This window comes from Drosophila santomea, chromosome 2R, assembly GCF_016746245.2.
Source record: "Drosophila santomea strain STO CAGO 1482 chromosome 2R, Prin_Dsan_1.1, whole genome shotgun sequence".
In the NCBI taxonomy this organism is placed as follows: domain Eukaryota; kingdom Metazoa; phylum Arthropoda; class Insecta; order Diptera; family Drosophilidae; genus Drosophila; species Drosophila santomea.
Window position 1 is genome coordinate 12,114,290 of NC_053017.2, and position 22,558 is coordinate 12,136,847.

Consider the following 22,558-nt stretch of genomic DNA (forward strand, 5'->3'; position numbering starts at 1 on the left):
CTAAACATCTCCTGCAACACATAGTCTGCAGCCTGTTCCGGTGGAAATTTTAACCACACATTCATCACAAATTCCTCTAAAGCCTTATGCCATTAGAATCAACAACGGGCAAAGTTTGTTTCTTCAAGCAGCTTTCGGGGCGAAAGAAAAAACAGTATGTTTATATTTATACGCATAAAAAAAAAGATAACGAAAAAAATCTGGTTTGTTGGCCTCGAAGCATCCGGCGGGTATTCACGCCGATGCCTGTATGTGAATAACCTGCACCCGCCGGCAAACAGATCCTGCGAACCCTTGAGTATGTGCTTTGCATACTTCGAGGCGCCGCCGCCTGAGTTTTTCATCGGATAATAGCGAACGAAATGGATGGTTTTGGGATGGCTGTGGGATGGATTGGCATTGCGTGTTCCTGGCTGTTTGTCTGGGCCAATGCCTCGGTTCATTCATCAGTCTGACACCGCTGAATTATGTGCCTATGGCGAATAACTCCGCATGCAATTAAATATATATTTTTTTTTGGGGTAAATCGGCATTGCTTCTGTATTAACTGTACTCAATGGAAAATCACGTGGGCTATTATCATTTTTTTGGCATTGATTCATTTTGTTTTCCCTTTTTCGGCGACATGGAAAATATTTACAAAAATACTTAATAGTGGCTGGCTGGCGGGATGGGGAGTGGAAAAAAAAGCGCGGCACATGCGAGATAGTGAAAAGCTGGTGAAAAAGGGCAAAATCGTTTGTTTGGCTTAAATGGCAAAACAGCTGTGCAAATAACTGCAATATTGCATACAGAGTGACACGCACACACACACACAAACAAACGGCCAAACCGCAAGGACAGAATTTATTTATTAATAAACCAGCAAACCAAATAACACGAGCCCGCAAAAGGACGCGATCGGAAGTTTTATGAATTCATTATGGAAATATGCGGATGCATTTATCGCGTTTTTCCCTGTCAATTAATTTGAGAAAAAGAATCAAACAGCCGGCCTACGTTCCGCAAAACTTGCCCCCAAAAAATTCCAATATGCATATATATATTTTTTCAATAAAAATAATCAGTTATATGCAAATTCAACTTTAAGATATAGGCACTTAAAATATGCCCGATGGTTTACCATGGTTAAAATCACCTGCTAGTTCTTGACTTGTTATTCAGTCCTTTATGCTCATATTAAATTGAATTCATTTATTTTAATTTTAAAGTAATATTTTGCATTTCAAATTAGAATCATAACAAGTAATAATCACCAGCTTTGTCTGAAATCAAATAAAACTAAGACCAAAAAATGCTGTCCTGCAATGCGATAGGTATCTTTTTTGATTGCTTGCCTTTTCGCAGGTTCAGCAATTGCCAAGATGAGTTGTTATTTCGTCTGTTTGTCTGCGCTTAACCAACTTCAAGTAGCTTTTAGCCAAATGAAATAGCCAGACAGATGCCAAAGGGCAAACAAGATAGGCGGACAGAAGGCGAAACCAAGCAGCCAAGTCAAAGGAAAGCAGGGCGAAGGAAACAATTTGTGCAAAAGTGAATTGCACTCGGAAAGTATTTCATTTGAAAATTACAAAGCCCAGACGAACAACTGCCAAGTCAAATGATGGAAAATTGTATAAAAATGCAATTTGCTGTTTTCAGTGATGACAAACGGCGGGCTGAAAACGGAAAGTAGAAAATTGCTAGCTGAAAGCTAAAAAGTGCAAACTTAAAACCAGCAAACAGTCGACTAAAACCGAAAAACTAAAAACCAAAAAGCCAAGCCCAATGGCAATAGTTTCGTGTGTCAACTGCAACATGCCACATGCAACGCAGCTGCTGCTGCTGCTGCTGCAGCACAAGCAGCACAACATCAACAGCAACTGCAGCCAGAAGCATTTTGGCCATGACCAAGCTTCAACAGCATTTTCCAAGTGTCTGCCGCTCGTTAGTATGTGTTATTTTTCATATTTACTTTTTATTTTCCCACATTTTCTATCTCTGTGCGCGCTCTTCTCATTTGATGCATTGAAAGTGAGACTTGTGCCCCACTGTTGCAAACTATTATATAAAACCGTTTGCCCATCCCACACTCGCCATCTCACACACGTTGCATGTGGCATTCGCACTCTGCGGCCATTCGCCATTCGCCATTCATCCTCCTGCCCTTCAGATGGTCTGTGGACCAACCTTGATGGCTGGGGAACTAGGACTACGACCCACACTATGGACACTGAACACTGGGACTCTGGCCAGGAGTGGGTCACTATTGCGCGGAAAATCAAATAGCCGGAGTACTTAAATGCATGAGTCTTTTTCTGCAAATAATAATTTGAAATGCAGATAATAGAAGACTGGACTTGTAGTAAAACTAACTAACTGGGAGTACCGAGATGGACTTAAGGTTGAATGAATATGCTTTGAGGAGCACAACATCTTGTTCAGGAGAAATAAAGCGTGTGTGTACAAATATATATAAGTATTGTATATGCATTAAAAACAAAGGTATTCTATAAGCAAGCTGAGACAAGTTGTTTTTCCCTGTGTATAATGTTTCATTTGGTTGGTTCTCCACTTTTAAGGATCACACACCAGAGACAAAAGGAAAAACTTTTGCCGCCGCTGTAGCGAAATTAAAATTCTTAGCACAAAAATTAAAGAATTTTCCATTCGCATTCCCCTGCTTCCCCAGCCACCGAAACTCGCTCGTTTTCCGGAAATTAGACGGGAAATCCTAGGCGACAAAGGAAAATCTTCGGGTTACAACGGGCATGGTGGCAATTAGAGGGGTGGGGGCATGGGGCCAGAGCGCGGCGCAAACAAATTAAATTTAATTAGAAATTAAATGAAAATAAATTGGATTATTTAATTAAAAAGGCCGAAGCACAACTCACCTCTGAACAAAACCATCGACAGCAGCAGCAGCCAGCCGATGAGCCAGTTGAGTAATCCGAAATTGGCTCTGGATGGCAGGGACATTTTGCTGCTGTATCTGTGTATCTGTGGTTGTTATCCGCAAGTTTATTGTTATTACGCTTGTAGTCGGCACGCGATCCGGATCCGGCCAAACGGATTCCGGGGGCGGGGAGGGGGTGTACTGTTGAACTGGTGGTGGAACGTCACTGGTCAACTAACGATTCCGTCAAATTAGAGCCCGGCAAAACTCTCGGTTAAGCTCTGCCTGGGGAGCAATGAAAGTACTTTCTCCGCTTGGCCCTCTATTTTTGGTTCGTTTTCACTGAGAGTGTTGCCCTTTTTTCTTTGGTTTGGATTGTTTTTTTTATTTATTTTTTTTTTTAATCTGCTGCGAAATGAGCTTTGCACAAAAACTTGTTTTGTTTTGTGGGCGGGTGAAAGGTTTTAACGGTCTACGAACACTTCTCAAACAGATCGCAAGCCGAAAAGCCGCTAAGTAGGCTACACTTTCTGTGGGCCCTCTAATTTATGGCACTGTTTCACTGTACTCAGTCGGTCGGTTCAGCTCATTACGGCGCCCCATGCATGTGGCTATTGCATTTTAATCGCCCGTCATTAATTCGCCATTAACACGAAGGCCCAAACTCATTAGGCCCACTCTTTTTTTTTTTTTTTTTTGTTTTGTTTTGTTGGAGTCCTCTACACAGGACTATATCTGAACAGGAATTATCTGGGAAAACTACAAGCCGCGCACATAAATCAAGAAACGCGTGCTTCGCCTTCGAGTCGCAGGATGAAACTGACTGGTAATCGGTGGTCGGGCGTCTATGCCCACAAAACGAACGCCTCGCCTTCGGCTGACTTCGGCACTCGGCTCGGTTTCACTAAGAGCAAAGAGATAGAGCACCATCTTGCAGGCACGCTCTCTTCAGTCGGATTATTGGAGCACGAAATTACAAAGCAACTTTGGAGTGGAGCCATTAAGACGCTTTGTTTGTTTATGGCAGGTGGTAGTAAGGCACAATTGCCACTGCATTGAAGTACTTGTAAATAATTGTATTACTACCTTAACTAATTTCACATGTGCAGACTAACATTAATTAAATTAAATATTAAATAGTTATTTCTACTGGAGCAGCTTCATGATACATTGTAATATAAATTCAAGATTTTCTTGCTAATATATGTATATAGGGATACCCCAAAAAAGAAATAAAAAGTTAATTTGTGTCTACTTTGTATTAATTTAAACTTGCTTTTTGTTTTTAGTGAAATATTTAATTAAGCCCACTCCCATTTAAGCTGCTAAACCAATAAGGAAACCGCGTACTAATATCCTGTCATAGGTCAGTACAGAGTACTCTTATACATCGTACACACCCGCTCTTATACTTCGCAGGAATTAAGAGAAAATGTCCTGTGTGTGAAAACAGTTTCCATTCCACGTTCTCTGCAGCTCAATTGAGCAGCAAAAAATGCATTTTTAATTAATGCTCCTAATTAGCACTTTTCTGTGTTTTCCCCCATACCCTTTTTTTGTTTTTTTTTTTTGTTTATTTGCTGCGAGTTGCCTCAAGCGGTATTAGTATTGCGACTCATCGCAGCCACCCACCGAACACAAAGGAAAAGCACACACGAGAATTTCAATCAATTGCGAAACTTTTAATTACAAGTCAATTTAATTTTGTGCAAACAAACAGATCAAATGCACTCGATAGGCAGTCCCCCACCAACTGCGATTGGTCAAGCCGAAGCGTTTAAATCAATTAAATTAATTAACGACTGTGAAATATGTATTTGTGCAGATTGGCCAGAACTTTTTCCGCTTGATTATTTTTAATTGATTGGCGCCCAGCTTTTGGCTTTCCCAGCTTACGACTGGCCCAGTGCCCAAAGTCGGGCGATTCGGTCAGCTATGGCGAGTATTATGCAATCAACTTGCGGACTTATAAATACCCCTCCCCCTACCCACCACAACCAAGGTCGCCGCAATTAGCGCGCCCAAAAAGCGATTACTTCAATTCGATAACCGAAAAGGGGGGCGTGAGGTCGTGGGGAGCGTGGGGGGCGTGGCGGTGGAGGCACGTGTCAATAGCAAGCCGCTTAAAAATAAAGTAAAAGGCGAAAAAGCAAAATCAGTAAACTTTTTAATTGAAACAATTTGTAAAATGTTGCCCAATGCCATCCCCATATCCGATGTTCATTTCCAGCCAAAAAGAATAGACAAACTTTCAGGTCTCGCTTTTAATCTTCGTTTTTTTTTTGTTTGTGGAGCCTTACCTAATTTCTGCTATCCTGTGTGATTTCTTTATTAAATTACCCTTGTCTGATTTAACCGAACGGTAGCTGCGAAAACAGTGGGTAAATACTCGTTATTGATTTTCTATATTGACAAAAACAAGTAACTCCCCAAAAAAATTCAACAAATCTGGCTAGGTTTATGTTCTATCTACGCCTGCGAAATCATTATTCCAATCAGAGACGCACGCCCGCCGCACAATTGGATTTGGATTCGGATTCGGATTCGGATATGGATCCGGGTTGGGGTTCGGGTTCGGAATGGAAGAAGGCTAAGTTGCCAGCTGAGGGTGGGCAAACAAATCAAAAATCTATTAAGACGTGCGATGCGGCAAATTCAGGCTCAACAAATGTCCTTGTGGTCACGTGTCACCGCGGAGTTGCAATTGTGCACGCAAAGAAATTAATAGGCATTTCGTCAAACAATAAAGCTACCAATTTGCACTATTTGCTCAAACAAAATCATTCAGTTAACCATCAAGAAGTCTGTAAAACTTCTCTCCAGATATCCTTAAAAAGTATAGATCACATCCAGATAATTAACATTAATATATATCATTGGCACATAAAGTAAAGCAAGCTATACCTAACTATTGCTGTAATCTTCGATTATATCCAATACGGTATCGTTTTCTTTAAGTGTTTACACTTCGTGGCAGATATGGGGTTGCGGCTGGTTTCCTGTTGAAACTTGAACTGGAACTGGATATGGATATGGATATGGATCGGGAGGTGGAGCTGGAGGTGGAGCTGGAGACGGCTTCATTACGAGTGCAGCGTCGGAAGAGCTGACCCCTTGGAGGGCAGGATGGGCGGAAGGGATGGGACGGGATGGGATGGGAGATACAAGGGTGGCAAGTGCCATTAATTGAAATGCCAAGCAACAGCTCGTTGGGGCAACGAGGCATGACCAAATTACAGCCGCACACACACGCGTGCTCGTCACTCCGCTGCGGTCCTTCAACTTGTTTATACTTTCGAGATGGTTTTGATTTTGGCAGTGGGTGTGGCTATCATACGCGCCCAGCTTCCTCCTTGGGGGAAAACCTATAAAACAAAGGAAACCAAAGCAGGGAAAACAAATGGCGAAAAAAACAAAAGGGAAAAGACTGAAATGAGCGGCTGTGCAATAAAAATCAAACCCGCATAATTTAACACAAGTGCGCGCACTCTGAACAGCTGACTCTCTTGTCCACCGGGGAGCACCACCCACTTTGGGTGGCTCTTGGGGGAGGTGTGGTGGGTGGTGGCGCTGAATAAAAAAAAGCGTGCGTGTGCGAATGACACTCAGGAAAACATCTCAATTATTTGTTGACTCTGGCACACCGCGCCCACACCACGCCGATTTTATTATCAGCCCCACAGCATCGGCATTAACATTTAAAACAATTTTCAATGTTGTAAAAACGCAAGTGCGGCACTGGTGGATGCCTTCGAAGGACGGCTAGCATTTACTATTTGTATAGCCGCCTTCACGATTCACACGCCTGCATACTTAATGCCAGCAACAACCACAAGGGTCGACCTCTGACCCCCCAACTCCCCATTACATGGTATAGAAAATCACTGGGGGTGCTTCCAAGTAAGCCACACAACAGTTTCTCTTATCGCTCAAATGTCATCGACTGTCGGCTTTCGCTTTTGCTTTCGTTTTTGCTTTGACTTCAGTTTTTCGGCTTTTGGGAAAGCACCCCTCTGGCCATTTTCCCACCCCTCCCTCGCCACCACCATGCCACCAACACCCGAAAAAGGCGTTCATTTGTGAAATTCTAGCCATGCCCAGGGGCGGCACTTGCGGCATTTAGTTAGTAATTTAGCGCATTTAGTACGCAATTCCAGCTAGAGGATTTCTAGGGGAGCAACTGCCCTTCTGGGGTCACGGCCTCGGTCATTAGGCTGGCTTTCTTTGCGATACTAAAGTGCACAATAATTGTAGTTTGCTGCTGATTCGTTCATGAATATACAAACATACAGTGGTCTTTCCAGGCTGTAGACTTTAACATTGAATTTAGATTTATAAATAAACATATACTTTACATTTAAAGTTAAGGCATGATTTTAGATGTCAATTTATAATCACAAAAATATTATTAAGAAATTTAATGTAACTTAAATGTTCCAAGATGAAAGCTTAAACTGAATTCATCATCACGCACATCTAAAACGAAGTTAGACTTCTTTCCTAACAGTGTCTTAACATAATTTTTCCCTTTTGTCTGAAGTTCTTCTTACAGATGTTCTACTGTTCGTAGCATATGTACGCACAGAAATATTCTGAATGGTCTTTTAAAGGGGCAGAGATATGGTAATTTGAGTTTGATTTTCTTCGAGAAACAGTTTGCGGCTGGCAGACTCACTCGCCACACTTTAATCACTGAGCCACTTTTTCAGGCCATGACAGAACTTCTTCACATTTGCATAAATAATAAATGGTCCCTAATGCAATTCCTGCCTAGGCACTGACAGACACATCCTCCAGGACCAAGGATCAGACAATAACATAAACACTGCAATTTACTCGCCCTAAAAGAAGATTCAAAGTTAATAGTTCGCTGAAGGAACTCCGGCGGTTGAGGTCCTTTATCCACATAAATTTCGCATCCAAATCAATAGGTGAAGTGGCTGGGGCGGAGGGGGGAGGGGGGAGACGGGTGACCGGGGAGGCCGTTGACATTGGCCAGTGTTAAAGTTAATAAATTGTGGCCAAGGAGGATTTATGTGGCCGGGCGGCTGCCCTCGACGTCAATGACATTTCAATGTTTACATAAGGACCAATGGCGTTGGGAAGCGGGTAAAGGGACGGGAAGGGGTATTGGGGGACCTGGAGTGGGTGTGGCAGGCTGCGTGCCTTTCTGTTTGTATTAATAACCATTCTGCCACCCCGATATGCGTGACGCAGCAAAAGGGTGCACCAAGGAAAACACACATGTACGTTTTTTATGTTCACACAACAGAAAGGAAAGAGGTAAGAAAGCGCAAAAATACTTAAGGATATACAACGAAATAAGTTATTTTAGGCACTGATAAGCTTAAGATACCCTGCAAGTAAGCCATCAACTCTCATTTTCTCTCAGTGCCTGCGTGTGTGTCACATATGAATGCTTGCTTCTCGTCAGCGACTTCACGTTCCCTGTAAAATGTTTTCGGGCAAAAACCCAGAGTGCATGTCAGCAAATCATAAATGTGTCAATCTACGATTTTCCCCAAGTCATTCGGCCATTAATGAAGGCAGCCCACCCAGGCCCATGGAATGCGGAACAATTAAAATTTAATAAACTAATCGAAATCAATAAATAAGTTAGCTTAAAGTAAGGTCTAGCCTAGGGCTATTTCCTATGCCCTATGCCTGCGGTACTTTCTCAGGGTCTGCCGATGGTGTTCCGGATATACAGATCTCAAGGTTCCTGGACGAATGCGCAGCTGACGCCTGCGACGGGAACCCTCCTTGTTCAGGACAATGCAGGTGAGGCCACTGGAAGCCGAGGTGGTGGTTGTACCTGTGTTAGTGCCAGTGTCTGTGTCTGTGATAGTGGCAGTGTCAGTGTCGCCACTACCAGTTTGCCTCCACTCGCCATTAGGTTCTGCGTCATCATCCATGCCATCGTAGCCATTACTCCTGCCGTTAATGATCTCCCCGTCGGCGCTGCGACTATTGAAACAGATCTCCTGGGCGGTTCCACTGCTGCTTGAGGTCGATGAAGAGGCAGTGGAGTTCAGCAGACTGGTGATGTAATCAATGGTCACGTTCGAGGTGACCACATCGAACAGAATCGAGCCACCAATGCCCTTTGTGATACCCAGGGCGAAACCACTGAGTCCGGTCAAAGCCGATGCCACTGATCTGCCAGCTGCAGAATCCTCATCGAATCCGGATTCCCTAAGAGCCCTTCTCAGTTCCCGTCCAGTCAGTGGACGCAGAGCAAGGCGACGAGCTTAAAATCAGGTGCAGGATATTGTTTATTACTATTTACATAGAGTTTTTTTCGTTGATAAGTACAAGTTTAATTTAAGAACTAACTTTGTTACTTGTTACTATAAGTAAGTTAATAGACAAGTAGATTCAAACCACTTCCACAACTCACCTTCTAAGCCGACAGTCAGGCATGCTATAAGGATGGCGAGCAGGCCAAAGGTCAAGTTCCCAAACGACTTCATCTTTTTGACGATCTTTCGCGTAATCGCGTAGAAATCCAACTGAAACAGCCGACGGGTTCTGCTTCACTTTTATCTGTGACGAGAAGCCAAAGAAAGTTTCTTCGAGCTTTGCATATGCAAATTCCCCGAAATTCCGCAGAAAATAAAACCATTTGACCCTTGACAGCGCCACGACCCGAAAACAGGTTTTAAGCAGATCCATTAACCAGAATCAGTTTGAAAAGGGCTCGTGTTTAAACCGATTTAATATTGCAGATAGTATGGTGATCGAAAATGAGTTTTAAGAAATAAAATGGCACAATGAAACTAAAAGTGTTTGCAAACAAAAATAATATAAATTTTAGACTAGTTTTGATTATTCAAACTAAAAAGGCACAAAGCAATATATTAAAGATATTTCTTTTTTATTTCTGTTTCTATTTATATTTTATTACATTAGTTTGCGTTATTTGCATAGTAAACTAGGCAGGTTATATCCGAATTAGAGCTGCCAGTGTTGAAGCAGACTTCCCTAAAGGAACCACTGTTTGATGAGGTATTGGTATCCTCCGGTTCGGTGATATTGGCCGTAATGACATCGTAGATGAAGACCCCAGTGAGGGCCTTTCCCAAGCCCAGGACAAATCCAGTGAGGCCACTGGCCACCGATCGCCCCTTGGCAACCGGGTGCTCCAGTGCTCGAATCTCTGCTGATTCCAGAGGTCTCAGTGTCACCTGTTTGGCTGCATACAAATTCATTAGGTAATGGACTACGTATGTTCATCATAAATACCCAAGGCACTGGCACTGTGATGCAAAAGTACAATTAAGGCCACTAAGAGCAACCTCGTCCACCTGTGGCTGCTGCTCATCTCGCTCCAGGTAACTTGAGTTGGTCTGACCTCAGCATTGATTTATATTTATGCCCGGGCCAAGTCTTTAGAACTCATTTGCATAAACACTAATCACTAATCACTAATCACTGACATGAGGCCAGGCAATCAGTCATTCCAGATGTACCCACATGCTTATGCCTCGATACACCCATCGGCAGACTGATTTCTTTATTTTTTTCTGCTAATCAAGCACTTTCACTTTGCTTGATATGAATATGAATATGAATATGGATGTGAATGTGGAACCTTGGCGAATGAGCGACAAATGAGCAAAGAAAGCAAACTGGATGGCAGGTCGCCGTGATTTGAGTTCCGCCAAAGGTGAACAAAGGTGAAACAACAACAGAGGTTCTCGTGACCATTTGACCTGCCAGTCGAATCGTGTCACAAGGTGCTCTCACCATTTGAACCTAGAAACTATCTTATGTAACCCAGTAGATGACTTTGTTTCTCATTAGAACTTAGATTTTGTGTTTAAACTGAGGCTGAAGCTGTAAAAGTACCCTATTTAAGGGATTTTTATGATAGATTTACATTCAATATATTAAAATATTTATAAAAGTGTAATAATTTATCATTTACATATACAAATTATATTAAATATCTGCCTTAAATTTTGATTATTATGTATAATAATTTATTATGCTATAAAAAGTATGAGCTAAGGTATCTCACGAATCGAGTTTTACCACTGAACTTGCATTTTGCGTGCCTTTCCTGTGTGGACCATAAATTCAGATTTGGTGGCTCAGCGGAAGTATTAAGCTGATTTTATGGCTTACAACTGCATACTTAAATCTGTTTCCAGGCCAACTCAGATTCGGATTTCGCATCCTGGGATGGTAGAGGGGCAGGGAGTGTTGTCTATCCCATTTGGCAAGCGATACGCAGCCGGTCCCCGGGTGCACTTTTATTTGCCACGTACAACTTGTGAATGGCCAGGCAAAGTGGGGCATAAAAAGTTTTAGTTGCAGCTTTGTCAGACATTTGCTTTTTCAAATGGCTTTAAGCTGACATCTGCCAATTGTCGGGCAAGTTTGTGGCTGCGTCCCTTTGTGTTGGGCTTGGCTGGGAGTCTAGCTTCCTAAGATAATATAATGCTACTGCACTCGGTCACTCTTCAACGAACGAACAGCTGCTGCAGGGCAACAAGTGAAATGCAAGCGGTGAATGTCAAGCTGTCTGCGCACGCGAACAATGCCGCATCACCACCGTCATTAGCATCATTTTCAGGGCCGCCACCCCATGTACTTGTAGTACGCAGTGGCAGTGCCACACCGAATCCACTCCCGTTTGGGGCACGCCCGATTATTCCTGATTTACGCCCTGACGAAGCGGCCGTTGCGCATAACATCATTTGCAGCTCATTAATCAGTTCTGACGCACGTCGGGCTACGGCTGCAAAGTCGTCATGTGGCAAGGAGCTGATACGTTCCACCCGGTCGCCCTGGAACGTGCACCCTAATCGGATTGCCTGCCCTGAAGGCATCTCTTTGGGAACGGAGCGCCGTCCCCGGTATTTCTACAATGATTTGGTAGCCTCGTTGCAAGTGGCGGGATTCTAATTTCAAATAATTACAACATTTTCATATAAAGCCTTCAATTAATATTTTAATACGGATTAGTTGCTAAATGCTTTAATAAATATTAATTTCCACTACTTTTGAAAACAGGCTGTTCTATTTCATGTATAGTATTATTTTGCAATACAATTAATTTGATTTTATTACAGCCGCAAAACTATGTGAAATGGAAACTATCATTCTTAATTAAACAATAAAATCATGAGTTTTTTTTACTGCCAATAGCAGTTGATTTTATTTTAGTTGATTTTGACCCTAAAAAAAGGTAACAAATATTTCAGCATTTCATTTAATTTACTATGATTAAATTCTTCAATGGTATATATAAATAGTTGATATATTGCAATCACATCATTTTTAATTAAGTAAATGTTTTTATCTCTGTACTTTTTTTAGTCATACAGGCTAAGTCGACGGCCTGGTAAAACTGTTTTGAATTTTGCGAGCTAATAAACCGAAGTCGAGTCGCCCCTCTGGAATGGAATATAAGAAAATGGAATGCGGGGCATCTGTGCAACTTTGCGGCGTTGCAGATTCACTCGGAGAGGTGAGAAGCTGCAACACAATGAGTGGGCACCATAATTTCAACGCTTTTCGCTGGTTTTATGTGGCATGGCTGAGTGGATTTTATGCTGTGCAGCAAGCAATTCGACCGCCTCAAATGAACATGCAGCCTGAAAAAAGGTGGAAAGATGGAAAAGATGGCCCACAGATTGCGGGCGAAAGGAAGAGGCGCATATTTCAGCAGCTGCGCGAGATAAAGCAGCCGCGATGATAACCCTTGACTATAAAAAAAAAAATTTATTATGTATATATACTTATATTTCAACGTATTACGTTCGCATAAACTTTATGCATAACACCATTTATAAAGGCGTCAGGAAAGGAGTGCACTTATTCCAGGGCCATTTGCTCGTTAACATTAAACGTCGCTGTGCAAGACGATCAAGGAGCAACAAGGACGTCCAGGAACTTGCACGTTATCACTGCTCCTTGATGGGCGGACATTCGAGCGATGGGGCCAAATGGGTCGCCGCTTAAGGATGCTCGATATATCCAATCAATGCAGGACCATTGGCGCCGTTATGGCCAAATACGGTTATAAGTTGCATCAAAAGTTGATGGCTCCATTCTTATGCCGCTGCTTTATTTACGATGCGATTTATGGCCGCTTCTCAAAAGGGGGAAAGCCCCAACCGCCAAGCCCCGCCCACTTTTCTTAACTGGGGGTCAGCGTCTAATTGTGAGAACAAGAACATGCGTGGTGCTGAACGTTAGTTAGCTTACCGCCATAAATCATTCTTTATTTCACTCACGCACACCATCACACCAGCCAGTTCACGATGAATGGGCCAGGACATTAGCACCTTCTTGGCCAGCAAATCAAGTCCTTTCGGTGTGTGTGTGTGTTAGTGTGTGTGTGCGTGGGCAGTAATTAATTATGGTGTTATTTAATTTAATTGTGAGCGGCATTAGGACCCACTCAGTCGAGCAAGTGCCTACAAATCGCTACGTCGTCATGCCAACTCGCCTGCCACCTTTTAAACTGATAGCAAACTCGGTGTCCGTCTGGGAAATTAAATACTGGGAACCACTACAGCTTTCCTAATAATGCAAAACCACAAAATGAGTTGGACTTCTTATGAAAATAAATTTAAATTATGTAAGCAATGCTGGGATTAATACATCTGTACCTATACCAATTCTAAGCATGAAAACCAAAATATATTTAACTGCCTTTGGGTAAAACAGAATTTTTCGCAACACCTTATACAACATCGTATACATTTTTAACACATCCTACAATCCAAATTTGATTTGACTCATTTATTGCCCTCAATCAAGGGAAAGGTTGTCCTTTCTGTTGTTGTCGATTTTGCCCTTTGGAGTGTCAAACCCGAATTTTTGACGGGGGTCATGTGGAAAACTGACTGGGAATTTTCTATTTTTTCTATTTTCGCTTCTGTGAATGCCACTCCACTCCAGATATGTTGGCATTTTAAATTAGCGTTAATTGAATCCATATGGGCGGAGATTTGATTTCCCTTTTTGTGACTTGGTGGTGGTGTTGTTTTACTTTTGGACACTTCGGTGAGTCAATCAGGCGCTCCATCAGTCAGTCAACCAGCTGTCAGGATTCAAGTGTGTGTGTGTGTGTGTGTGTGTGTGTGTGTGTGGGAGTGCAAAGGATCTCGCTCCTGACAAGGACAAATGGCCAGAACTGTGAAGTGGGGGAAAGCCTAAAAGTTACTGGACCACGGCCCTTGATCCAAGTCAACTTAATTCAATTGGATGCGATTGGATTTGGTAATTGCTGTTCTCAATGCAAATGTGGCTGCATATGTTACTGTCGATGCACTGAACCGAACGGCGATAAATAATATATACAAATTGCTAAAAAAAAATAACAGAACTAATTACTGGGAAATACTCTAGCCAGTGATGCAAGGACTGCGCCGACTGATGAATATATGTAGTTTATAGTATAGATTTTGATCGCATTCAAGTATGCAGAGTATTCAGAGCACCATTTGGCATTTGATGGTGCATTTCATTTATACGATTTATTTCCTAGTTAAGCCGCCCAGAGGTTAATCAGCCAGAAAATCAACAGTTGCGCATAAATAATTCCGTGTTCGAATTTATTTATGTACTATATATAATGTATGTATATGTATGTGTCCCTGTGCGCTGAACCACAAATGTGCAGCAAACAATTTATTAACTGACTCCATGCCGTTTGGTTGTCATTTGCAACCATTTGACGTTTTTCCATCCGGCCACTGCCTAATTAATTTTACACTTCTTCCCCAACGAATTGTCCCTTGGCGACTGGGCGACTGGCGACTTTTCTTTCGGGAATTTCATAAATATTTAATGCAAAATAATTAAGAGAAGTGAGAGTGAACGGACGCGAAGGCGATGATTGATTGCCACCTGCTACCGTTTGGACAATCATAAAATTTCCGTTAATCAAGTTTTATTAATTAAAGGCAACAAAATGCCCACCTGCATCTTCTGGCCCACATCTCGGTTAATTTCACCTTCCTGCGAAAGCTGTAAATCATGCCACACACATACACATACATATACATCAACGAACTGGACCAGTTCGAAGGGTTGAGCTCTGTCACCGGGCATTAACAACTTTTACCAGCTTGGCCATAATCCCATGGATTATGGCATTTAATCTGACAGCTTTTCCACCCGTCTCTCGCATGTTTCAGAAATTAAATTACTCGTGTTCCAGCAGAACACCAAAATTTTTACATATTTATAAAACTACCAAACCGGCTGCAGCCTCAAATCAAGTGCAACATTTATTCCTCAATTGAATATATTAGAAATGTTTTTCCCTTGTTATGTGGTAACTAATTGTGGAAACTGCTGTGCCACTAAATGGTTGCAAATGTATTCAACTCTACTCAATGGACTACTCATTTTCAAAGAGTGCAAAACAGAAATATTAACTTCCTTTCTATTAAACGATTGTTTTGTTTACCGAGTCCACCAAAAACACAACTCACATTTATTTGTAAATTGGGAAAGCACTTGTCAAAAGCTATCACAAAAGTAATCAAGTTAATTACTGAATTGCTTTAATGGCTGGCAGTCATTTATGAAAATAGCAAATACTAAATATTCTTCATTGGCTTATTGTGTGTAGGGTATAAAAATGTTTGGAAATTCGACATAAACCAAATAATATTTGAGTAGTAAAATTTGTTTGTCTTCAATAAAAGTAAGTATAAGTCTTAATAAAACCAAATTTGTATACTCATATCCTTTTTTTTCAATAAATTTGGTAACAGATTTTCTTTAAGCGCACTATCGTACCCTAAAGCTTGTGTTGCTTGGATTTTTGGAGTAGGTTATCTTGTGGATAATATCTGAGCCTCTCCAAAATGTAATAGTCATTAGTTCTGCTTCAAAAACTGAATGCGATGGCCGTGTTGTACTTCTTCCGCGAACCGGAAACGGTTTTCGATTGTGCCGGATTCATTTGCGTGCTGCAGTTCCTCTTGGGATGCAATGGGTTCGGCATACGTGGATCAAACTTCAGGATCACTCGGGCCAGCAGGATCTACTCCATGTCGGTGGCCATGGTAGCGTTGATCTGTCTCTTTGGATCCCTGAGTGTCCTTTTGGCAGCTGAAGATGTACGAGAACGTCTGGCAAAGGCCGACAAACTGGTGCTGAGCATTTCGGTGCTGGAGTTGGTAATGTCCACCGTGGTCTTTGTGGTCACTGTGATATCGCTGCAAGTATTTGCAAGCCGACACTTGGGAATCTATCAAAGATTGGCTGCCTTGGATTCCAGGCTAATGGCCGACTTTGGAGCCAATCTGAACTATAGAAAAATGCTGAGAAAGAACATAGCGTTGCTGGGCATAGTGACCATTATTTACTTGATGGCCATCAACAGTGCCGCCTTCCAAGTGGCCAGCGGTCATCGAGCACTCTTTCTGCTCTTCGCCCTCTGCTATGCGATAGTCACCGGAGGACCCCACTTCACGGGCTATGTGCACATGACCCTGGCCGAAATGCTGGGCATCCGCTTGCGGTTGCTGCAGCAACTGCTCCAACCGGAATTCCTCAACCGGCGATTTCCGCAGCAGCACGTACAGGAGTTACGAATACGCCAGGTGGTGTCCATGGTCCAGGAGCTGCACTATCTCGTCCAGGAGATCAACAGGGTGTACGCCCTCAGTCTGTGGGCAGCCATGGCCCACGACTTGGCCATCAGCACCAGTGAGTTGTACATCCTGTTTGGTCAGTCCGCGGGCATTGGCCAGCAAAATGAGGAGGAGAACAGCAGTAGCTATCGAATGCTCGGCTATGTGGCCCTGTGCATGATCCCACCGCTCTACAAGCTCCTAATAGCTCCATTCTATTGCGATCGAACCATATACGAGGCAAGGAGATGTCTACGCCTCATCGAGAAGCTGGATGAATGGTTCCCACAAAAGCCCACGCTGCGTCCCTTGGTCGAGTCCCTAATGTCGTGGCGGATTCAGGCCAAGATTCGATTCACCAGTGGCCTAGATGTTGTCCTCGACCGCAAAGTTATCGGTTTGGTGGGTAGCATGCTGAATTTGGTAATCAGAAACGTAATTACTTGTATTTAAACAGTTTACATCGATTCTGGTCAATTACCTGCTTATCCTCATCTCATTCGCCATGACCCAAAAGATGGGCGAGCAAATCGAACAGCAGAAGATTGCACTGCAGGAATGGATTGGATTTTAAATTTTTAAAAACTGTCTAGTATATACTACTACTTATTATGAAGAACGGTTTTCTCATAGGCCTAAAACGCCAAGAAAATATTATAATAAACCAGAAATGAAAATATTTCTGTTCGCGAAGCTTAGATATCTTAAAGTGTCTCCAATTTATGGCCGACCCATAGGTAATATTTATCAGGGACTAAATTAATTTACTGCGAGTGGCTCGTTAACATGCAAACTCCATAAATAAGTCAGCATCACCTCCTCCAAACCCCCAGATGCAGCCATCTTGTCCAGTGTCCAGTGTCCTGTGTCCACTGCCCGGAGTCCTGTGTCGACTGCACCCAGGAGAGCCGACTAATGATTATTACGTTTGTCGTTTTATTTTATTTGAATTTTATGTAAATTTCCTTGAGGGGGCGGCGTCTGCTGTTTTATCACTGCAGTCCAAGCCCAGGTGAAAGTCTCTTTGGGGAAGTTCACCCAGCTAATTGGGGGAGGCATACGGCTTTTATCGATTATGCTTCTCAATCAATTTTTGGACCAAGGCGGAAATAATTTCCAGGCTCACTGTTTCATTTGGTGAGACGCGCGCTTATACACATTGATTTCATTTCGAAAATCATAGTTGAAACACTCACTCGCCTGGGAGCGAAACTATTATGAGTATTCTCGAATGTTATTACCTCGATTTATGGCCAGCACATTGGCGGCCGGCTGAAGGCTGAAAAGGGAGACTTTGTGTATTTATGGGAAGGCTGCTTTTATGCTCGTCGTAACCATTGTGGTGCGTAATTGAATAATATTTTTTCGCCCTCCATCCAACGCATTCCTTTGCCGTATTCAAGTATTTTCGATTGGCATGACTGCGATCCTTCCCGTATAAATACACAAATGTTCGGCGCACCATATAATTTGCAATAATTACCAACGGCAATCCGAAACGTTTTTGCCTTTCAAGAAATGTTGGCGGAATTATTGCATGCGACTAATTGAAAATTGATTGCACCCACTTTGGACATATAATTACCAGAGTAATTTCACCAATAAAACATCGAATGCGTTGTGCCACTGAACATTTAGCATTGGTACATTGTATTGGAAATGGTATTCGTGCATTTCGCAAGGAAAAACAGGCATGAAAAATATATTTAGCATTAGCATAATTGGAAAACAATATTTGACGCGAAAGTATCGTAATGTGATAAAATGGTTAAAACTGCGTAAGAAAATCCTCTTAGAGTCTTTTAGTTTGTTTTAAGTACCTTTATTACTTACTTACAGCGTTAAATTGACTAAAATTAGACAATACAAAAGGCTTGAAAAAAACAATTTCATTAGCCAAAATGTGCAAAAGCCGCATGATGCAGCAACTTGTTCTGCATCGCATAGCAACTTCCCCCGGTTTTACAAGAAGCCATACAACTTCGAGGTGTGCATAATCCCACAAGCAGCTACATGCTGCAAGTTCCTTTCTGCCCCACGACAAGGATACCTCCCCTCCCCTACCCGCTAACCCATCCATGCATATTGTTGCAGCCGAAGAATGGCAGAATGTAGAAGCCCCAGCAGAGCAGAGCTTGCAGAGCTGACAAGCTTTTGTAATGTCCGAGCCAAAAACTCATAATAACGTAACCCGCTTTACTTAACTAACTCATTTAAAAGTTTCACTAATAGCACGTCACACATGCAGCACATGGCGTGTGCTTAGCCCAATTAAAATGTGGTCAGGGCTGAAGCTTTCACAACTCGCGAGCAGCCCGCATCAGCTGGAAAAATCATAAAAAAAAAAGAGAAAGGAACCTAAAATGAGGATGGCGATGGTGCCGTGGATGTGAATGAGAATGAGGATGAATCTGAGGCTCGGGCAGCATCTGCTTCGGTTTTATGCACAAAAGTCGCAGCAACAATGCAGAAATAGTTGAGTTTTTCACCTCGGCTCCTCGGCATTCTGAATTTGTGCATTTTGGAGCTTAATTAGCAGTCGTAGTTCTCGCCGACTTTTCTTTTTTTTTATTTTGTATGAGCCACTCCTAGCAGTTTTCGCACCTGCATGAGTAAGACAATGGCATAAATGGCAAACGCAATGTGTTTACAGCGGAGGATAATGGATGGTGTGAGCTGGCACAAATTAGGGTTAAGTTGGCTGACAAAAGGATTCATTATAATTATGCGGCCCAGCGGGCTGGCACACACTGTGTCTCTCTCTATAAAGGGAATCGGGTAACTCGAGGCGTTTTGTCAATAGCTTAGTGTGTGTTTGAACACTCTTTAATTGCCTTTGTCTGTTTGCACCCACTCCATCGAAACTGTCATGTGTCAACATTCCATCTCTATATATTACATTTATCTCTCTGTCAATCCGCATATTTATTTATTTGCATAACTTCCACTTAAAGTGTCAAGCTGAAGTTGAGATACATGAAGCTTGGCCATGTTGTTTGCTCAGCATTTGACAGTTGCACAAGAGGAATGGGACAAAGTATTCGTATGCAAATTTAGTATCTTCGTTACACTTTTCGGGGAGTGGGGGAGTCAAAGATTGGACAGATTTGCCGCCAAATGTGTGCAACGGCGAGTTAATCAAGGACCAAATAAAATATCACGCATACGACACGTTCGCCGCGAAATGTGCATAATTAATGGGTAATCAATTAAAGCGCACTTCCCACTCTCGCACTCCCGTAAAAAAAGAGTTGTGCCACCGAATTCTGGCCACAACTTGAGGTGAAATCACTTCGGGGCCATATTGAATTTGCCATTGGGGACACATTCAATTGGTTTTGTGTTTGCCTCTCGAATTTTGCATGCAAATCCACTCAATTAAAGCAATTTCGATGCAATTGTAACGTCTCAGGGATGTGCGGATGTGCGGATGTTACGGTGTTGGGGCTTTAAATTAAAAATGCATTAAGTGCGAAGTGTAGTTGCTGCATTTGCATTGTGCCAGCACCACCGCACTGGGCTTCCATTCCTAATGAGGCCAGACACAAACATTTGCCCACGTAATAAACATTTTACGAGCGTGCGAGTGTTTATTTATTCAAATGCATTTAAAATAGCATGAAATGCCATAAGGAGGCGACACTTAACGAGCCCAAGACGAGTCTTCCACTATATATGCTGTATATATGTATATATATATATGTATATATGATCCCAGCGAGACGAGCACGCAATCAAAGACGGCGAGCACGAGATGGAGAACTCTCCAGGCTGAAGCATTCGCCATGTGGCAGCGTAAACACTGAAGCCTCCTCCTTTCACTCGGGGCAATGTCAAGAGCACCTGGCCCACTCACACGTGGCATGGAGATAAAGCGGCGAAGGAGCCGCTCCAGGTGGGACATTTTTCCATCCATTAATGCATTTACTAGTCTCCTCCGCTGCTCGCTCATTTTTGTTTGCACAGTCCAAGCAAACGACTTTTCAAGCATCGCAGCTGCAAGGACATGCCACGAAAACAACACATACAAACACACATAGCACACATCTAATTCAAGTGCAAAGGAACAAGCAAATTATGAGCATTTTGTGCGCTGGCTGCTTGGCGAAAAAAATACTTTGAAAAGGTTAGGGGTTAAGGCCACTTTTGGCCAGCCATTTTGTCAAGCAATTTAAAACCAGGCCTTTAATACGTTCTTTGGCGCAAATTACCTTCAACTTTTTACTCTAATTGCGCCACTTTGTGCCAGTTTCCTTGACATGCTAAGCACAAGTACAGATTCACTTTTCAGTTGAATAGTATTAAGTAAATTTCATTTCTGGTCTTGAGTGTATATATTGTTTGGCAGTTGGCAAAATGGATTGCAGTTCCATGTTTCAATTCATAAGGCTTTTTTGGTTAGAGTGTGAAAAACTATACACCCAATAAGCAATCAATAAAGCTTTGATTTAATGCATTTGATTCAAAGCGGCGCTTTAATTTAAATACCCATATTTTGATTTGCCAATTGGTTGGCTTGCAAGCCAAACGCATATAAGCTCCACACATGCGGACCATGGAAATCAGTTGGCTTAGTAGCGGCCAAACCAAATCAAACCCGCTTAACCCAGACCATCATCAAACAAAGCCTTTGCCCAAAAATTCAGAGTAATTGGCCAGATGTCAGAATGCATGGTACCAAATAGTATATATATCGCACATAGGCGCGCAAATCGCGGCATTATACGCCCAATGCACGCTAAAAATAAAATGGGATAAATTGTATTTTTATATGAGAGCTTATTGTATTCCATAGGAACCAAATCTGTTTTATAACTGAAGCACTTTAGGTATAAAATATATGCTGAAATAAATGCAGTTTAAATAAGAAAAGCTTGCCCAATATTTAGTTGAGCAGTTTTTGTAAATTTAACTCCCAGTTAATTTTTTCTCCCAGTGTATTCCCAAAGGATGCCAACAGGCGCTGCAGTTTGCCATGCGTGTTTCGCACAAAATGCGATCAGAGTCGACAAAGCGACAAGTCGGCGTGGCTAATTCGATTGCAATCCGATGAGGAGACCGCATTTTGTCGCCGCTGCAGGCTCGCAGCTTTAAAATGCCGCTGAGCTGTTTAGGGGAATCATTTTTGTTAGCGCCAAACTCAGAGCTACTCAGATGGGGAAATGATCTGAGATTAACACATCCGCCGGATGTCTGCGCCGAAATCAATAGAGAAGTCAGGTGTGGCAGGTGTGTGGGCCCACTGCAAATGGAAACAGAGCAGAGTGCCAGCAGCAGAAGCGAAAATCGTTTTGTAATTTGAATTTGATTTTGGCAAACAATTTTCGAATGCGGAAATTGAAAGCGCATGCTGCGCGGTAAAACTTTCCGGCTTTTACATAATTACGTAAGCGGGCGGCATCAGATAGAATAACATGCTGTTGCAGACAACAAAAGTGTTGTTTGTATACTCGCACAGTATACACATTCGCAACGAGCTGCAAATGCTCGAAGAAAGTTTCGCGGTTCTGCCACTTGCCAAATTGACTGACAATGCACAAGCGCATTTAGGAGCATATTCACCCGACCCGACACAAAGTTCGCATAATGGCTTAGACGCCATCCTTTTGGAGCTCGCGCACTCGCCTCCATTTAATTGAAGTGAAATAACATTTTGTGTCAACGTCTAACGAGTAGTTCTCAACGTGGTAGTAGTTGCAACTAGCCCCACCTCACCTTTCCCCCCGTTTGGCGGCAATCCTAAACTTTTGCTGCAACATCTGGCATACGTTGCGTATGCGCAACATTGAGCACACTGGAAGCGTAAATGTGTGTTGTGCCGCGCAAATCTGTTGCAGAGCCAAGCCAACATGCAATTTTCTACACGCCTGGCCATGTCCTCCAAAGGGACTCCAAGTGGATGCCACTGCTGGTGCGGGTGCGTGTGGTTTAAGTCGTCTTTAATTGAATCCCAGCCAGGATGACGCCAGTTGGACCCAATGTGTGTGCGAAAGGAGTTCAACTAATGAAATCTAGATGGTAGATAGCTTGTTGTATTCAGGGCAATTGAGCTTTGCTTAAAAACATTACGGAATAA

At 42.6% G+C, this 22,558-nt stretch overlaps 4 protein-coding genes across 4 annotated transcripts in view; 1 reads left to right on the plus strand and 3 right to left on the minus strand.

Annotated features, from left to right (window-relative positions):
• Positions 1–3,667, minus strand: part of LOC120446106 (zwei Ig domain protein zig-8) — a 47,305-nt gene extending 43,638 nt beyond the window's left edge. The window contains exon 1 of the mRNA XM_039626900.2: positions 2,874–3,667. Within this exon, the coding sequence (XP_039482834.1) occupies positions 2,874–2,958 (85 nt within the window). The 5' untranslated portion in view covers positions 2,959–3,667. The remainder of the gene's footprint in view (positions 1–2,873) is intronic.
• A 4,859-nt stretch (positions 3,668–8,526) lies between these two features.
• LOC120444853 lies at positions 8,527–9,357 on the minus strand. Its single transcript, XM_039624814.1, has 2 exons — positions 9,276–9,357; positions 8,527–9,125 (listed from the first exon to the last, which is right to left on the minus strand). The coding sequence occupies exons 1-2, from the start codon at positions 9,346–9,348 to the stop codon at positions 8,527–8,529; spliced, it is 672 nt and encodes a 223-aa protein (XP_039480748.1). The 5' UTR covers positions 9,349–9,357.
• A 426-nt stretch (positions 9,358–9,783) lies between these two features.
• On the minus strand, positions 9,784–10,086 carry LOC120444854. Its single transcript, XM_039624815.1, has one exon. It carries the CDS (start codon positions 10,084–10,086, stop codon positions 9,784–9,786), a length of 303 nt encoding a protein of 100 aa, XP_039480749.1.
• A 5,664-nt stretch (positions 10,087–15,750) lies between these two features.
• Positions 15,751–17,056, plus strand: LOC120446703 (putative gustatory receptor 57a). The gene is made up of 2 exons (XM_039627801.1): positions 15,751–16,884; positions 16,940–17,056. Exons 1-2 carry the CDS (start codon positions 15,751–15,753, stop codon positions 17,054–17,056), a joined length of 1,251 nt encoding a protein of 416 aa, XP_039483735.1.
• Positions 17,057–22,558: the final 5,502 nt, after the last annotated feature.

Excerpts from the sequence above, each read along its gene's own strand:
- LOC120444854 (XM_039624815.1), bottom strand. The coding sequence starts at position 10,086 with ATGAATTTGTATGCAGCCAAACAGGTGACACTGAGACCTCTGGAATCA.
- LOC120446703 (XM_039627801.1), top strand. The coding sequence starts at position 15,751 with ATGGCCGTGTTGTACTTCTTCCGCGAACCGGAAACGGTTTTCGATTGT. Across the intron at positions 16,885-16,939 it reads ACCGCAAAGTTATCGGTTTG|TTTACATCGATTCTGGTCAA; the intron begins GTGGGTAGCATG and ends GTATTTAAACAG.
- LOC120444853 (XM_039624814.1), bottom strand. The coding sequence starts at position 9,348 with ATGAAGTCGTTTGGGAACTTGACCTTTGGCCTGCTCGCCATCCTTATA. Across the intron at positions 9,126-9,275 it reads CCTGACTGTCGGCTTAGAAG|CTCGTCGCCTTGCTCTGCGT; the intron begins GTGAGTTGTGGA and ends CCTGATTTTAAG.